General features: G+C 44.4%; 1 protein-coding gene across 5 annotated transcripts; it reads right to left on the reverse strand.

Annotated features, from left to right (window-relative positions):
• Positions 1–96: 96 nt before the first annotated feature.
• Positions 97–8,791, reverse strand: LOC100279942 (uncharacterized). 5 transcript variants are annotated; one of them, XR_563473.3, is made up of 11 exons: positions 8,517–8,791; positions 5,035–5,131; positions 4,870–4,931; positions 4,701–4,757; positions 4,485–4,541; positions 3,832–3,888; positions 3,649–3,691; positions 1,677–1,754; positions 1,056–1,386; positions 800–936; positions 97–637 (listed from the first exon to the last, which is right to left on the reverse strand). XR_563473.3 is itself a non-coding variant. In NM_001152892.1 (11 exons), the coding sequence occupies exons 2-11, from the start codon at positions 5,078–5,080 to the stop codon at positions 548–550; spliced, it is 969 nt and encodes a 322-aa protein (NP_001146364.1). In that variant the 5' UTR covers positions 5,081–5,131; positions 8,517–8,611; the 3' UTR covers positions 98–547. The 5 variants fall into 5 exon arrangements, 3 of the variants coding, with proteins under 3 accessions (NP_001146364.1, XP_035821701.1, XP_020405266.1); NM_001152892.1 differs by having other exon boundaries at positions 98–637; positions 800–947; positions 8,517–8,611; XR_563472.2 differs by having other exon boundaries at positions 101–637; positions 800–958.
• Positions 8,792–19,264: the final 10,473 nt, after the last annotated feature.

A 19,264-nucleotide genomic window follows, 5' to 3' on the forward strand; every position in this document is an offset into this window, starting at 1 on the left:
CCACTGAGAGTCTCAGACTGACAAGTTGCCCAAGAGTGCAACAGAAAGATCATTCAGAGACGGTTCAACAAGCCGTCAGTATAGCGCAGAAAAACATTCGTCATACATCATCCTTATATTATATGTGCTACCACAGGTTGCACCATACCGAGAAATAAAAGCTACAAGCCTACAATCTATAGAAACCAAAAGGATAAACACAATCAAGATAATCTCTTCCAGCACAAACAAGCCTTATTTTCTCCAAACACATAAATTCATTTCACCGTACAACAGAGATATACATGCCGAGTCCAGCTAAGCTAGCAGACTGGAAGTTGTACAAAAAGTTCTGACAGTAACAAAATAATATATACTTTATCAGATCTGTTCTGCGCCACAACTGACATTGCAAATTGCTAACCAATGACCTCACAATTCAGGAACTGTCTGCGGCAGGCTTGTAATATCTGGATACCAGAGTCAGGACCAGATTGGTTCCAACGGTCAGACAAGCTTCACTCCCTCAGATAACTGCCTGACAAACTGAGGCTACACCTTGATCCATCTACCGGAAACTATATACTTTGACCACCTTGGATGTGTCACACACAATCAAGTTATCTGAATCAGTTGGAGCAGTACACAGCCAATTTACCTGCCAAAACAGAGGTGATTTTTTTTTACTGAGCCTAAGAACTTTATATTTTAGAATACAAAAACCCATTTATTATATTAGATCTCTATATTTTGTTATCAGCTGTACATATAAATAGTCAAAGACACAATACTCGCCAAAATTTGAAGGTTCAGTCCTGACCTTTTTCTTTACATCAATATCCAAAACCAAATCAACTTTGCTGTTTGTTTCAGAGTAAAATCCTTTCGACCAATCCCACAGCTTCACTGATGCATCATTGCCACCTGAAATGAGGAACTTCCCCTTCTCACCAAATGCTGAAAATGCTCTGTTAAGCAGCTGATTAGTTCAAGAAAACAAAGATTCGCCTCAAATACGCAGGACAGCTGCATATAATGATATTTAAATGATACATTGACAAAATGAAGGGACTTACACACAAGACACAGCTGCAGTATGGCCGCCCATGGTGTAGTCAAGATGGATTCTTTTCGCTCGACTTTGATTGCAGCTCCCATCTCCAAGTTCAGCGCCTTTTGATCTCGTTGTCAAAATAGCTGCCCGAGGAGGTCCCTTCGATTTCGCAGGGGCCAGTTCATACTCAAGATCAACCACATCAACAGCACCATCCCCCCTTGCAACAGCACAAACCTTGTAGAGCCCTCCCAAAATACCCTCTTCAGAAACTGCTACTGAATGAACAAAAGCAGGGTTGAAACATTGCCCTGCACTACCGGAAGAACTGCCGTTTTGCAATTCAGGTGATCCTGAAACTCAGTAATGAATATTATGTTGATTGATCCATTGGAGAGTATTTCGAGGTTGAAAACAATACTGATTCAGCTGTCATACAAGAAACTTATATTTTTTATATGTAAAGCAAGGTAAACCGACTTTCAATGGACAATACGAGGGCTCAATTTACCAACGCGTAATGGAAATGTATGAGATCATCACGGAACTGCTAGGGTACTTTTTTACAAAGACAAATAAGAAAATAGAGCAGCCTAAGTAATGCACACTATTCACAGGTGTTCTATGGAAGGTAAGGAGGTACCATAATCAATAGAAAACAGTGTTCGTCCTTTGGAGAAATCCCATGCAGCGAGCTTTGAGTCAAGGCCCCCAGTAATTGCTGTCAAATGAAAATATTTATTATTGACAATCAAAGGCGTTGAAAATATACCATAGCAACAACAACAAAGCCTTTTATCCCAAGCAAGTTAGGGTAGGCTATAGTTAAAACCCAATAGAACCCACAAGTCATGGTTCCGGTGAAAAATTTGCTATTTTGTCACTCCCAGTTTGGACTCTTTGCTATTATGTCACCCCATGTTTATAATTTGTGGGACCATCTATGTCTATGATTTGTGGACACGATGGTAAACAAGAGAAGCTCACAACTGAGAGTCACAAAATAGCAAAATGCTGGGTTCGGGTACATGGATATTGGATAGCTGTTTTCCATGCGCTCATATTCAAGGCTAAATCTTTAGGTATATCTCATCCTTCCAAGTCCCTTTTTAGTTTTTACTGCCTCTTCCTATGCCAACTTCAGTCTTTCCCTTTCTCTCTTCTCATTACTATCGCTCCTTAGAATCCCCTTATGTGTTGGAGCCTCTCGAGGTCTCCTTGGGAATGCCCAAACCATCTCAACTAATGTTGAACAAGCTTTTCTTCAATTGGTACTATCCCTAGTCTATCACGTATATCATCGTTTTGTTTTTTTTACCGGGAAAACTGTAGGGGAAACCCCTACAACAGCGCAAATTTTATATAAAGAAAGGTACAAGAGAACTGTTACAGACAAGGAAGAGAATAGAGAGGTGGGTTGTACAAACCTGACTTAGCTAGAGAACTAAAAGAGAGGCAAACAAAAGATATGGAAAAAAGAAACAAACTAGGCACTATCCGAACAACCACAGCAGAAGAGGAACTACAAGGAGGAGAGCCAAAGGTTCACTAGGCTCTTCAAATCAGAGGGCATTCTGAGCATCTGCAGATCCATAGTCTGGAAGGAACCAAGCTTCCATCCGAGAAATGAAGGTGGGTTGTCCTGAAAGATGAAATTATTCCTTTGCTTCCAAATATCCCAAGCCACAGCAGAAAAGATTTCCATGAAGAAAGGGAGACCAAAATTTCCTTAGCCATCTAGACCGTATTGAAGAAGCTGAGAGTCCCAGTGAATCCCAAGAAAATTCCAGCAGTCCTGGCTAAAGGGGCACTAGAAATCATTGTTTCGTATTCAATCCCTTCTTGTATGGTCATAGATCCAACACAACATACACATTCCAGCAATACTTATCTATTGAACATGTGTCTTTTTGTTGACCAACATTCTGCACCATACAATATAGCAGGTCTAATCTCCGTCCTATAAAACTTGCCTTTTAGCTTCTGTGGTTCCCTCTTGTCATATAGAACGCTAGATGCTTGACGCTACTTCATCCACCCTGTTTTGATTCTATGGCTAACAACTTCATCAATATACTCGTCTCTCTGTAGCATTGATCCTGAATATCTAAAGGTGTCCTTCCTAGGCACTACATGACCTTCCAAACTAATGTCTCCTTCCTCATGTGTAGTGCCAAAATCGCATCTCATATATTCTGTTTTAGTTCTATTGAATCTAAAACCTTTTGATTCTAGAGTCTCCTACCATAACTCTAGTTTCCTATTTACTCATGCCCGAATTCATCAACTAGCACTACATCCTTCGCAAAAAGCATACTCCAAGGGACCTTATCCAGCACCAAGGCAAAAAGGTAAGGGCTCAAAGTTGAACCCTGATGTAGTCATATTCTAACTGGAAAGTCATTTGTGTCTCTATCTCCTGTTCGAACACTAGTCACAACATTGTTATACATATCCTTAACGAGTACCTAAAAGGCATTGAAAACATAAGAATTAAAAATCCAATAATTTTTTTAGGATTGGCTCCCTAAAAGATTGACAAAAAGAAGCCACAAGACTACAAGATTAAGCCAAACAAAACCCTGAGAAAAGAAAAAGAAAATGATAACACCAACCTGTCCAAGGTCTCCAAGGAATGAATTGCACGCTGCTGCAAATCTGTACAAAAATGTATCAAGGAATAACTGATGTACATATTGCATATAGAGAGGAACTTATTGCACATTTTTAAACATAAAATGGAATGCTAATGCAAATAAAAATTATCAAAAGCATCCAGTTACACCAGATAAGGATACACTTGTGTGGGCTTCCCTTAATCTTTTATACAGGCATTTCTGAATGGTATTGACAATCTGCAAAATTAACCATAACTTCTCAAGAACAAAATCATTGAACAAGTACAAGATTAATCATGCCTATCAGTGTGTTGCACATATCTTTCTTCTAACTTGAGGGGGCATTCATTCTACTGTTCTCCAGTTCCCAAACCCTCTAGCAATCTAGTTGCAGTTCAAAAAGTGTAACATAACAACCTCTTCTTGGTTTCAGAACAAAGTACAAAGAGATAAGCCGGTAAATTTGAATTCATAATGGCAAATGATCATACAGCAAACTAATTCTTCAGGAGCATCAGTTTGTGCCATTTTTCAAACAGAACAGTACAAAATAAATTCCATACAATATGCTTATACCTTAAGCAGGAAAAAGTGTGCTCTATAATTTGCTTTACAAGTCTCATACAATAAACTCGTAAATTTTATATAAAACATTTTTTCTAAATTTACTCATGGCGGCACTACAATGGCTGGAGGCATGTAAACTCTTTAAACACGTTCATGCAACAACCTCAAAATAGTCAACACCAAAATCTGGAGAATGTGGACAATATTTGTGAAAAATGTAATGATCTTCGACATTTATGTTCGTACACTTGCAAAATATTATATACCTTAACATCCCCACTATCATCTGCAGCAGCGAGAAAACCTTTAGAGCTGACAGCAATCTGCATCAAAAGTGGAAGTATCAGATTCTGAATCTTTAGCTCAATTCAATGTTATCATAAAGCCTAGAATTGAATTGTAGGAGAAAGATCACAGTAACAAAAAGAGCTTGTGCTAAAATTGAGGACATTTTACAGTGCTCTTGTAGAATAGCATACTACCTGATTGATTTCATCTCTATTGTAGTTATATGTCTCTAATGGCTTTGATTGAGTTCCCTACAAGAAAACCACTGTAATCGTGTTAAACCAAGGCACAGACAACATCATAGTAAGTTGGATCATATAACTTCAAACTAGCAATGAAAATGCAATTGAATTCTGAACTTACCATACGAACATCAAAGGACAATATTTCATTTCCAGCAGAGATATACACAAAATCTTCATTTCCTACACAAATAATGATTTTCTAAGTGCAAAATGTCTGCACGCCCACTAAATATTCAATTCATGGATTAACATATGAAGATGCTTGTTTGGATGGCATACTGACCTGGTTTAAAGCAAATTGAAGAAATTGGTTTATTTGCTGCCTCCATGGTCAAAAGTGCATCTTTGGTGCGCAGATCAAACCAGCAAAGACATCCATCCTGAGGTGATATGATAAGACATGAGAACAAAACAATTAACCCACTAAGGGCTAGAAAAACAGAGGAAGGGGGGCAAGGCAAATTGTACAAATCATATGCATAAGATAACCGTAATAGCCTAAAAGCTGGTGTAGAAAATTTTGAGCTAAAGGATCACTACACATGATGGCATGATGGGATTTATATTTATTTTTTCAACAGCGAGCACGAAGGTTTTTGTTAAATGGATGGACTGGGCGGCAGATCTGCCATGAGAGAGGTCTGCGCCAGGGTGACATTGTCGCCAATGATCTTTGTTATTGTCATGGAGCTGCTGAATGCACTGATTTGTTTGGCGGAACAATGTGGTATTTTCAAGCCACAGGGCCATAGTGCCCTCTGCCAAACATCTGGTGTGGATGATCTCGTGGTCCTGGTTGCTCCACTTATATTTTTTTACTTGACTTGAGAAGCATTCTGGGTACATTCGAGATTTCGAGGGGGTGACCACTGACCAGGCTTCAGACCAACCTGGACAAGTGTCAGGTCATACCCATCCAGTGATCCATGGTCAAACTTGCCTTTGTACAGGAGATTTTCAGCGGTCAGATTGCTCCTTTCCCCTGCCACTACTTAGGTGTCGTCTCTCAATCTACAAGCCTGAACACAGTAAGGATTAAGGAGCAGCCGCTGTATATGATTGTGGATAGGCGGGCTAAATTTAGCTAGGTGGGCTACCTTGGTGAAGGTCACACACTCTGCAATTCCGATGTTCATCTCCATTGCCACCTGTTTGTCGGTATGAGCCATTGAACAGATTGATCTGTCACCCTACTGAGCTTGGTAGGTACGCCCTCAGATTAAGGTGGGAATGGCCATGGTTATTAAAGCGGTAAAACGTTAAAACGTTATGAACCAACTTTTTAACATTTAAACGTTTAAACGAACGTTGAAACGTCTTTTCAGACTTGACATAGAAGTTCAATATAAAATAAGTTCATACATAAGTTGAGTACTTGAGTTCACAAACCAAATTGAAATTCACTGTGAGCAATATGGTTGCACAATCAGTAGTTCAGTACTCACCAATATGGTTGAGCAAATAGAGATTGATTGATTCACTGTGAGCAAAATCAGTACTCACCAAATGATCAAATGGAGAGCAGTGGAGGTGGAGGATGGCTGGCTGCTAGTGCTGGTCTTGGGCGCTGGCAGAGTGGAGCCGCAGAGGATGGCTGGCTGGCTGCTGGTCTTGAGTGCAGATCTGCTGTGGGGTAGGCGGCCAGCGGTGGCGCAGGTCTGCTGTGCCTCCACGGCCGGCGGCCGGCTTTGCCTCCGCGGCTGAGGAGAGACGCGCCGGAGATGTTGGAGGATAGGAGGGAGGAGGGCGGCGGCCGGCTGAGCCGTAGAGGAGAGAGGAGGGCGGCGGCCGGCTGAGCCGTAGAGGAGAGAGGAGGGTGGCGTGCGTCCAACACATACACAGAAAAACCTAAAGGCCCAGGAAAGACCCATAATGGGTAGAACGTCCCAAGCACGCATAAAACGTCCTAAAACGCGATTAGGACGCTTAAGCGACGCTTAAACGCTCGAAACGGACGTTCTACGCAGCTTACCTAAAACGCCCGGACGTTCCAACTGCTAATCACGTTTTAACGCTTAAACGACGCTTAAACGACGTTTAAGCGACGTTTTAATAACAATGGGAATGGCTTCACAGAACTGACCCAGATCGTACTTGGGTTGATCTTCTAAGCCTGGCTTGATGGTTCCTCAATTAAGCATGTGACACCAAGCCTTTTTCAGGCGGTCCCAAAGAGATGTCACAGTATGAATGACCGTAAAGGAATCACTGATCACCAGTGGGTTTCAAAATTCATGCTCTGGTGGTACAGTTAATATTAAAATATCTGGATATCTGGGAAAAGGTAGAAGCTTTCTCTCTTCAGCCAGCGGTGGAAGTCCAATTTATTTGGAGCTAGTCTACAAAACGTCAGTATCCGCCATCTTCTGCTTACAGAGCAATCTTCATTGGATCAATGTACATGGCAGGTGCTAAGAACTTTGGAAAGTTATAGTGCCTCCCAAACTTATGTTTTCTGTTTGGTTAGTCCTCCAAGATCATTGCTGGACTGTGTAATACATGAAGCGTCATAAGCTGCAGGACCATGAGTTTTGTGTTGTGCAGTCAGGAGTTAGAATCCATATATAATCTTCTTCTTGGTTTCTATTACAGTCGGGAGGTTTGGTGCTGCCTGCTTTTGTAGATAAGACTATCACACCTTGTATCACACCCTAATCCTACTCTACTGCACAATGGCGACAGATGGCTAGAAAGAAGGTGCACAGACAATTCAGGTAAGGTTCAACTGCTTGGTGTTGCTGGTTACCTGGCTGCTATGGAAGGAGAGAAACTAGAGTTTTCAGAGAACTACTGTGGTGGCTGACTGTGTTCACATGCAATTGTGGAGGAAGCTGAATTTCAGATTTCAGCAGGCTTCTCAGTTCTCTGGGCTTTGTCGAGTCTTGTTACTAATCCTTTAACACAGGTTTCAGTTTAGATCCAAGGTCATTCCAGTCGCGAATTATCTACGCACTAAGTCCTTAAAAGTACTCTTCAGTCCGTTTTCCTCTGGGTAAGTCATGGCTTACCTAGTTCTTGCAATCGCTATTTGTTGTTCTCCCTCTTCATGAAACACACGCCCTTGGCAGTTACTAAAAAGGAGCCCTACACAAGGAGAGCACCTGCTGCCCTATGATACCAGAATTTCCAGCATAGTGACCAGGTAGTTAGTGATGGATTGTCTTCTCTTCTCTGCCTACCAGTCTATCACACATCTCTTCCTAGTTCCTAGTGGTGCTTTCAACCAAGCATGAAACATTTAATAGAACTGTGATACATGAATGGATAATGGATAAAATACAAAAAAAACGGCATGGGAACATGGGGTGTGGCATAAACTCGTAAGGTTGTTACCAGATATAGTTTACTTTCATGGAGGCAATGGTCACATGACCAGATAGTTCCACAGAGGATATCGCACCCAGTGCATTGATAGAATGCAAGGAGGAGCCGCAAGGCGCGGTTCATTGTTCTGGCAACACTTAGCTTGACGTGCAGTCAGCGAAGCAAAAACATCACATATACTGGCGCATGGCTTGCCAGTTGCCACCCGACCGAGTCTCAACCGAGCACCAATTAACCAGCGACCAATTGGACATGAGGTGTTCGACTCGTGTCCTCCTCGAAAGATACCATGGCCTGCACTGCAACTATTGGCTGACGCCCATGGACCACGGCGCGCCCTTGTAATAACTCCCGAAGCAGGACGCCAAGTTATGGTACGGCGCAGTGTTTGTTCTCGGAAGTGTAGAAGAGTAGACGAGCAGCGTGAGTGGAAACGCCTACCTCGCCGGAGGACGCGACGACGCCGGGGCGGGCGGAGGAGGCGACGCAGCAGGTGACGGCGCCCTTCTTGTGCCCCCGCAGTCGCCGAGGCTTCGATTCAGCCGCAGCCACCGGCGCCGCTGCCGCCGATTCGGTCTCCGACATGGCGGCGCGCGACTGGTGAAGACTGAAGGGCTGAAGGCACGAAAGCCCTCGACTTGGTCGCAGCAGCATAACCGCCAGAAGGACGTCAAACGAACGCGGACCGTGCGATTGGAAATCGAACGGTCTACATCCCCTCAGTCAAATTCCAGATTCCAAGTGGGTTTTATAGCCGGGCCGGCCCATTGCGGCTGCCGGCTTCCATTAATGAAGCAACTATGCAAGGAGGCATTGTAGGAAACTAGGAATAGGTCTATTACGAAATTATCGCAAGATACATTTTTTAGGACAAAATCATTTAGAGAGTTGTTTACAACTTGGCAATATAAGCAACCTTATAATTATATATTATAGATAATATAGTTGGTGATCCTTATAAATGCAATCAAACTCTAATTGTGATTTTTGATGATAATGACCATGGAATTAGAAACTAAGGCTCTGTTTGGAAGCAACCTGGTTTTAAGCCAGCATACACTTCATAGGGTGGTACTACAAAAATGAGTCTTCGAAACTTGATAAGCTATATCTTAAATCCTTTTTAAGCCAGCATACATTTAAGGGTCTTCTCTTTAGTCGGGTAAGTCTTGCTGAGTAATTGTGTACTCAGGATTTTATTCCCTATGTTGTTGCAGGTTATGAGTTACTTGTTTGTTGTTGATGTTAAGTGTCGGTGAACTCGGCCTTCTTACATAAGTATATCACATCTATAGTTTCTTTATGAGGATTGTCACTTAAACTAGCAAGTATTTCAAGCTTACAAATATTTTATAACATATCAAAGTGTAATTCTTTTGAAATACTTTCTTTTGTTATCGCTCTGATAATGTGTAATGTAAACCTGTTGTGTCTTATAACATTTTGTAATAAAATTTGACCAACTTAGTAAAAGCAATGTTCAGTCTTAACAATTATTTGTTGATCGGCCTTACACTACACATGAGCTCCACCGTAAATGAGCTCATGCACATTATTCCCCACACTTGTTGAGCGATGAACTTTTGTGAACTCACTCTGGCGATAACCCCCACCCACAGGTAAAGAGCATGTGCCACCGGAGGAGAACTACTACGACGAGGTCTAGGTGTCGTCTCCTAGTTAGCTTGATGGCGCCAAGCGAAAATAATATTAGTTCGATTTATTTATTATTAGTTGTTTTGTAAGACATTTCCATTATGTAATAAATTTGCGACATTGTATTATCAGTTATGTCTATGCACTGAGTCATTGTATGTGTTGATCTTCTTCTATGCACATGTGAGACGCATCCGGGTTTGCCCCTTAAATGCGGGTGTGACATTGCTTATCCTGTAATATAAAAGGTATGTTGTAGAATATGCAGGACTTTCATTTCAATTCATAGTTGCTAAGTACCTACATGCAGAAAGTCATATTGCGGCTATCCATTTTCTCCTTTGTTGTATAGCCAATGTGCCAGTGGATGCTGAGGATAACATCTTATGCTAATCGTCTTCTTAAAGATTTGAATGATCTTGATTGGCCTAAGAGTATCAAAGAAATGCAAAGAAACTGGATAGGTAGATGAAAAAGGTGTTGAGCTTATTTTTTCTATAGTTGACCAGGGAGGACATGACCTAGGTGCTACTTTGTTGTTTACACAATGAGACCTGACACAATTTTTGGTGAAACGTGTGTAATTTGGTTTCTCTCTTGTTTTCTTTTGCAATTACTGTAGTTTATGGACCCAATGGACAATATAGATATGATTTTTCCGCTGTTGTTTACAAATAAATCATGGCTTATTGAGGCTAATCTCTACTACTTATTAAGGCGGTAAGGGTAGCCTGCCATTTTCTGTTCTGCCTTTTTTCATTTCCTGTTTTGCCCTCATCCCTGGTATGACTCAAAAAATGAAATCTGCAAGAATTGTGAATCGAACTCAAGACCTGCTGCTAGATTAGAGACAACATATCCACCACACCACGTCTTATTTTGATGTTATAGTAGAAGATATGAGAGTTATTAAAAGTAAGGTATAGCTGATTGAAAGGGAAATAGGGTCAAACCTTTTCCAATATGATTTTTGGTGGTTGAATTGCCCAACACAAATTATTGGGCTAACCAGTTTGCTCTAGATTATGAGTTCTACATGTGCCCAAGGTTCAACACAAACCAATATAAAGTCCAAGCAAGGGTTCAAATAAAAAGGAGCAAAGTTAAACCGAAGGCAACCCTGGTCTGGCGCACCAGACTATCCGGTGTGCCACCGGACAGTGTCCGGTGCACCAGGGAGGAACGACTCTGAACTTGCCAGCTTCAGGAATTTAGGAGGCCGCTCCGCTATAATTCGCGCCAACGGAGCAACGGCTACTTCGCGCCAACAGTCATCTGTAGAGAACATTAAATGCGCTATAGTGTGCGCCTGCGCGCGCAAAAGTCAGAGCAGGCGCCAGAAGGCGTACCGGACAGTCTACAGGACCTGTCCGGTGCACCACCGGACTGTCCGGTAGCCCCACAAGTCAGAGCTCCAACGGTCGAACCCTACCGGTTGGGTGACGTGACTAGCGCACCGAACAGTGTCCGGTGGCGCACCGGACTGTCCGGTGCGCCCGTCGACAGAAGCCATCCCCAACGGCCATTTTGGTGGTTGGGGCTATAAATACCCCAACCACCCCCACATTCAAGGCATCCAAGTTTCAGCCATTTGCATTCAATACAAGAGCTCTAGACTTCATTCCAAGACACAAACAAGAGATCAAATAATCTCCCAAGTCCAAAGTTCGTTCCAATCAAATAGTGACTAGAGAGAGTGACATTCGTGTTCATTTGAGTTCTTGCGCTTGGATCGCTTTTCTTGTAGCATCCCAAAAATTCAAATCCTGAAATTTTCTCAAATTTGCTCTAAATTCAAAATGAATTTCAAATTTCATTTCAAAATGTTTGTTTGCGAGTTGATATCAACAAATAAAGTATAGTGGTCTATATTCTCTCCAAAATCCTCCTCAAAATATCCTACAAATGTTTCCCCAGTGACCCCCCTCAAATTCTTTCCAGAAATACTGCCCAAATATTTCCCTAGTGATCCCCTTCAAGTTCTTTCCAGAAATACTACCCAAATATTCCACTGATATATCTCCAAGTATTTTCCTCTTGAGAAATACCTTCAGTATCATTTTTCAAGTCCCTATAAATATTTTCTTCATAACTTTCCTCATGCTCATACGTATACGTATGCCTCCAGTATCATACGGTGAGCTCTACAAGCTAATCTCACTTATACAAGACAAATACATGCTAATCTCCCATTAATCCTCTCATCTCTCCCCCTAATCCCCCCACCATGGCTATAAATAGAGGGGCAAGGGCCTCCTCTCATCCCACCCCAAGCTATTTCATGGCAACTCTCTCCCCCCCCACACACCCACTCCATGTTCCACACAAGCACACACTAGCACAAGGATCGTTCGATCGTTCTTCAATCGTTCGTCCCCTGTTCTTAGTTTGTTCGTTCGTCCGATCGTTCGATCGTTCGTCCGATCGTTCATGGTTCGTTCATCCGTTCGTTCGTCCAAATAATTTTTTTCCTGCCGTTATGCTGCCGAAATTCTGATCGTTCGTTTGTTCGATCATTCGATCGTTCATCGTTCGTTTATAGTCCCTATTCATCGTTCATCGTTCGTTCATAGTCCCTATTCATCGTTCTTCCAGATGATCTTTGTCCTGCCGTTATGCTGCCGAAATTCCGATCGTTCGTTCGTTCGATCATTCGATCGTTCATCGTTCGTTCATAGTTCCCTATTCATCGTTCTTCCAGATAATCTTTGTCCTACCGTTATGCTGCCGAAATTCTGATCGTTCGTTCGTCCGATCATTCGATCGTTCGTCCGTTCGTTCGTCAAAATAATCTTTTCCTGTCGTTATGCTGCCAAAATTCCGATCGTTCGTTCGTCCGTTCGTTCATAGTTCCTATTCATCGTTCGTTCATACGACTATTCACTATCACTATTCACCATTACTATTCACTGTTACTATTCAATACGCTATTCATCATCGTTACTATTTACCATTACTGTTCATCATCGTTACTATTCATCGATTTCCGTCGCCACTATTCATAGTTACTAATCATCGTTACTATTCATCGGTCATCTAGTTATCCCAAATTTCAACTACTCATCCATCATGCTGTCCAGTCCACCTAAGACCAGCCAGACCCATGTTCCAGTCATACGAACTCCGGTGACTGTGATTTTCCTTCCAGTAGGGAACTTCCCATCTGGTCACCCATCCTAGGTTTCTCCAAGTTGAGCACGCTTAACTTTGAGATTCCTTCGAACCAGGCTCCCAAACTCTGATTCCAATAATTCTTGTTTCTAAATTCTTATCAAACTATTCCCTACCCAACCATGTCATCCCTTAAGCATGGTCCATATTCCAGAAAACTCCCAAAATACTCTTGTCCCATATTCTGCCTATAACTCTCATGTTCATACTAAGTCAGACGATTCATTCGTCACTATTCTCACCAACAGTGAACTTCACTGTACTACACCACATACACCCAGCTATAAATACACCCAGCTACCCTCTCCCTCTCCACACACACTCAACACCCTCAGCCAAGGCAAACACCCCACCCACTCAGTTACTCTGCTCTGCCGGCTACACGCATAGTGTCGCTTCGCCTCCAGTCCACCCTCCTGGTAAGCACCTCCACTCCACCACTAGTAGTATCTCAACACCACATGACACATATTCTACTCAAGACTCTACCCATCCATGTATCACTATTCTGACCACTATACTAAATATTTGTTGGTATACTTGCTCGTTTGTATGTTTGCTTGTTCATGTTGCATAGTTATCGGAGCGTTCGTGCCGTCTCGTGGAGGCCAGATCCGTAAGTCTACGCTAGGCGGTGGAGCCAGAAGCCAGTTCCGCGAGCTCCCCTTCCCCCTTCGCCAAATAAGCACGACAAGCTCACTGGATCCCTTTGATGCATAAATTACCTATGATTTTTCAACCACAACCCTCAGCCTGTTATTTTATGCATAATATGATTTTGAGACAAGTTATTATGGCCACCCAGCCGCTTGCCGCAATCAATCCCTGATATATTTGTTACAAATGATTTGAGGAAAGGTGTGAGTTTCCAAAAGAAAATGCTTTTCAAAATGTGTTTGATGAAGGGTTTTCACCCTTATCACCTTTGAGTAGGGATGATCAGGGACTCCCTGGTTTAGGGGAGGGCCTAAGGTGATGGCTCAGCTGGTTTAGGCGTGAGCAGAAGGATTGTCCCCTCATATAAGGAACGGTTTGTCATCTTCACTACCTGTACTCTTTAATAGTACACCACTCGAGACTGTGTGGGCAGTCACTCAATCTGAACTTGTGCGGTCCGACCCCAGGGTTATGAAGGCTGAGGAGCACCGGGAAGATAAGGAGGGGGAAAGTTTTGTCCGGTTTGGACATGGTGGTGGCCTGACTCCTTCCGGATAACCGTTAAGGTTAGGACGTGCGGGGAAAGAAAGAGATTCGGATTCGGGTCTCACTAGCTATGAGATCGCAGAGCCGGACTAGTGGGTAAAGTGTACACCTCTGCGCAGAGTTTGAAAACCTATTCGAATAGTCTGTGTCCACAGGAATGGACGAGTCTGGTGTGGTATGGCAATTAGTGTTTTGTTTTCCAAAAAAAGAGGTGCTTTTGAGAAAAGTGGTTTTTAAAAGGTCCGACGGTTGAGCCGTGAGCTATGGTGGACGGGAAGTCCAGTAACTGTTTTCGAAAATGAAAGCCAGTGGGGAACTGCTGAGATACCTGGATGGTTTAGTCCAGGGGATTTTGTTCTAACATTGAAAAACTTCCTGCTCCTTTTGGAGAGGATGCGCTTTGCAAAAAATACAAAATGTTTTTCAAAACAACCTTGCATAAAATATTGCTGTTTCTACAAAATATCCTGAGCTCCACATATTCCATGCATTATATCTGATTTCCCCATTCCACGGGTGAAGGTGGGCTGCTGAGTACGTTTGTACTCACCCTTGCTTATTTGTTGTTTTTCAGAAAAAGGAGATCGGGTAAGAGTTACGACTGTTCCCAACCTTGCATGTGGCTGTTGGACCACTGATTTGCTTCGCTGCGTATATCGGGCTGCTTCAGCCCCACTCTGATGATATGTCCCGAGTTGTGGACCAACTCTTAAAGTTGTTCGCCACCTTTGTAGGTTTGTCTCATTTAAGCAGATTTGATATCATCTGATGTATAAATGTGTTTACTAGCCTCCTGGGACTAGTAATTGTATCACATTTGAGTCCCAGAGGATTGGGGACGCTTCATTTCTTCTTCTTTCTTTCTTGATCCTAACTCAATTGTAAGCAAGACAAGAGACACCAATTGTGTGGTGGTCCTTGTGGGGACTTGGTGTCCCAAGTGATTGAGAAGAGAAGCTCACTCGGTCTAAGTGATGGTTTGAGAGAGGGAAAGGGTTGAAAGAGACCCGGTCTTTGTGACCACCTCAACGGGGAGTAGGTTTGCAAGAACTGAACCTCGGTAAAACAAATCACCGCGTCTCACTCTTCATTTGCTTGTGATTTGTTTTCGCCCTCTCTTTCGGACTCGTTTATATTTCTAACGCTAACCTCGGCTTGTAGTTGTGCTTAAGTTTGTAATTTTCAGATTCCGCCTATTCACCCCCTCTAGGCGACTTTCAATTGGTATCAGAACCCGGTGCTTCATTAGAGCTTAACCGCTCGAAGTGATGTCGGGAGAACACACCAAGGAGATGGTGACCGGCGAGAAGCCCGCCACAAGCCACGGGAAGGCTCCATCGGGAGAGTCCCGCAACAACAAGAAGGAGGAATCACCTTCTCACAAGTCGCATCGGAGTGGCGAAAAGAAAAAGAAGATGAGGAAGGTGGTCTACTACGAGACCGACTCTTCGTTGCCATCCACCTCCGGCTCCGACGCGCCGTCCGTAACTTCTAAGCGCCATGAGCGTAAGAAGTTTAGTAAGATTCCCCTATGCTACCCTCGCATTTCTAAACGTACTCCATTACTTTCCGTTCTATTAGGCAAACCACCGGTTTTTATGGTGAAGATTATAACATGTGGAGTGATAAAATGAGGCATCACCTAACCTCACTCCACACTAGTATTTGGAACGTTGTTGAGTTTGGTGTACAGGTACCATCCGTAGGGGATGAGGACTATGATTCAGACGAAGTTGCCTAAATCCGGCACTTCAACTCACAAGCCACCACAATACTCCTCGCATCTCTAAGTCGAGAGGAGTATAACAAGGTGCAAGAATTGAAGAGCGCCAAGGAGATTTGGGACATGCTCAAAACGGCGCACTGTAAAGCCCAAATTTTGTTTAAAAAAATAAAAAATGAAATAAAATAAATAAATAAATTTAATATTGTGCTTTAGGGTTTTTTTTAAAAAAACCCTTTTGGGATTTCTCATGCTTTTGAATGCTCAATTTAAAAGGAAGTAAGCTAGCTACATAACAAAATAAATAACTATAGGAATGTACATTTCATGGTAGAACTTCATTTGTTATGCAATCAATTCCCATTTTATGGTTGAACCTGAATCAAATTTGAATTTGAAACAAATTAAGAAAATGGGAAAATAGAAAATATAAAAAGGAAAGAAAAATGCGAGTCTCGGCTTGGGCCCCTTCTATCTGCCTCGACCCAATAGCTCGCGTGGCCCAACTCCATTTTCCACCAAACGGCTCCACCGCGCGATCTGCTAACTCTGCTTCTCTTTTGGGCATGCGGACCCCGCAACTCAGTCTCCTGGCGCGCGCCGTGGTCTGCTTGTCACTGCTGGTGGGCCATCCTCGTCAGGGCTTCTTCCTCAACAGAACACCGATGCTTCCGGGCGGATTCCAGGCTTGAGCTCCATCCACTGCCGCCCTCAATCCAACAGACTTCCGTATATATCGCTCATGGCTCGCGATGGGATTCCTCCTCAACTGTCCGCGGTGCTATCGCTACCTCCTACCATGCGCCACCTTCTTCCCCGCGCATTTGTCGGGTGGTTCCGGCCGTTGAATCGTGCGAAGTCCGCGCGCCGAAATCGGGCGATTGCAACGAACCGAGCACTGCGCGCGGGAGTCGTGGGCGTGGATCGGATCGGCGGCCGGGATCCGCGGCACTGCAGCCCTGCTCGCCCATAAACCCGCTGGTCTGCGCGAGCTCCACCTCCGCGCGTCCGTGGCGCTGACCGCAACCACCTACGCGGAATTCCGGGTCGGCCAAGCTCGGACTCCGCGCGCTACTGCGGGGTATAAATTGGCATGTTCGCTCCATACCCTCGCGACCTCCTCTCTCCTCGTCCTCGCTCGCGACATCCCTGTTCTCTAGAACCCCTGCTGCCGCGCGCCCCTCTCTGGCCATTCGCCGCCGCCGCGGGCCAACTTCGATTCGCCGCCGACTTAGCCTCAGTGGGGGCCCGTGTGTCGTCACCAAGGGACCTTGGAAGCTTACACGGGGATCGACAGCAATCGGGGTCATCTCGGGTGCGCTGAATTCCTCATCGGAGTTGAATCATCGCCGTCGTCTGCACTCTGCCGTGGCCGGGGCTGTCCGTGCGACAATCAGCGGTGAGATTCCTCCTGTCTGTTCTTTGTGACCCGAATTTTGTTTTTACGCAATAGTATTTGGGGTCCCTGCTTGGGAGCGGGCTCCGCACGGTGGTTGCCCATGGCGCCGCTGCGGCGGGTCACCGCGCCGTCCGATCGGGGAGCTCGGGGAAGGAGAACGGCTCCTAGCCATCCGATCCCTATCGGGCGGTTGCGATTAGGCGCGCTCTCACCCCTTCGGTGGGATCATTTCGGATCGTCCGATCAGGATTCCATGACCCAGATTCAATCTGATGAGCCAGTATGCTCGTGTCTCATCGTGACCATTGATCGATTATTGGACGACTCAGATCAGGGCCTCGTAAACCCATTCGCTTCATCGATTCTTGATCCTTGGATCGGGATCCGGTGGACTGGAATGTATACCGCTTCATCAAAACCCCTGTTTAATCGCGAGCGCAAGATTTCGATCCTACGGCTCAGATGAGCCTATACCCCTTCGCCCGAGAACTTTTGCTAAAGAGACCCTGGACATTTTAATAATAAACCCGCCGTCCATTAGTCACTATGCGCTGGGTCTCTGTAGTTTTACTCCGAGGTCCCTGCGTTTCCCATTAATTGAGGCCCAGTCCAGAGCTTATTTAAACTGTATAAATGAATTAGAAATTGAATATTTAATAGAAAAATAATTGCTAGAACTTCAATAATTCATAGAAAATTCATACTTGCTCCAAATTAATCCATTCCACTTTCTAAATTTTTATAATTTTATTGTCTATCACTTAGAGCCACTGTTTTATCATGACAACAGTAGGAAAATTAATCTCACACTTAACCTTATTTAAAACACGTAAAACCTTTGAAAATGCATAACTTAAATTCTATAACTCCAAAAAAATATGATTCCTGTTCCTAGAATTTTATTTTATTATGTAGAATATTTCTGTGTATTTTGTTTACATGCTGGGTGTAATGTTAATTTTCCCTATATCCTGTGCTTGTTTGTATTGCTACGACTAGCGCGAGGTTACGAGTCACCTGAAGATCATCCTGGTACCTGGAATCTCAAGTCACAGGCAAGTTGTGCCCTTGATCACTTCTTTTTACCTACTCATGTTCTGATTAATCATAATGATCTGCATAGGTTAATTTTGATGGGACCCAATAGGTCACCCTAGTTTGTTCATCCTGAATACCTTGTTTACCCCTGAATCACTTGGGTAGTTCTGCTACTGCTTTATATGGTTTTGGGTTAATATTTCATTACATCTATGTTCTGTAACGCCCCGAATTTTGCAGTTGAATTTTTTTCTTTTCTTTACTCGCCAAAATTCGGGCGTTACCTTTCCTTTTCTTTTTCCCTCGCTAAACCTTGACCTTTTCCAAAGTTCTAGCGGGATTCGGTTTGGATTTCCCGTGTAAGAAAAACCCTAAATGCTTTATGTTGCTCGATGCACCATGCCGAACCTTGCATTTCCTTTGATTGCTTTGAAAGTGCAAATGCATTCATGTAGAAGAATCGGATTTCGAAAATGTTTTCTTTCTCTTTTCTTTCTCTTTTCTCTCTCTCTTCCTTTTTTTTTCTCTCTCCCGCGCCGTGGGCCGACCCCGGCCGGCCCAGCCGCCCCTGCGCGCCCCCCCTGGGCCCAATAGGCCCAACCGCCCCCCCCCCCCACCTCCCCTTTTTCCCCAAACCCTCTCCCTCTCCCTCTCATTTTCTCTCATTTTCTCTCCCTCTCCCTAAGCCGCCGCCCCTACCCCTGCCCTAAGCCGCCGCCGCCCCCTGCCCAACCGCCGCCCTCGGCCGCCCCTGCCGCCGGCCGCCCCTCGCCGTCGCGCCCCTCCCCGGTGAGCTCCCCCTCCCCCTCTCCTCCCTCCCCCATCCCCTCTCCCCTTTCCCCATGGCCGGTTCGGCCGCCTCCCTGCCCGCCGGTTCGGCCGCCCCGCCCCCCGGCTCGGCCGCCCCCTGCGCCGCCTCCCTGCCCGCCGGTTCGGCCGCCCCGCCCCCCGGCTCGGCCGCCCCCTGCGCCGCCTCCCTGCCCGCCGGTTCGGCCGCCC

The sequence above is a fragment of the Zea mays genome, chromosome 3, assembly GCF_902167145.1.
Source record: "Zea mays cultivar B73 chromosome 3, Zm-B73-REFERENCE-NAM-5.0, whole genome shotgun sequence".
NCBI lineage: Eukaryota > Viridiplantae > Streptophyta > Magnoliopsida > Poales > Poaceae > Zea > Zea mays.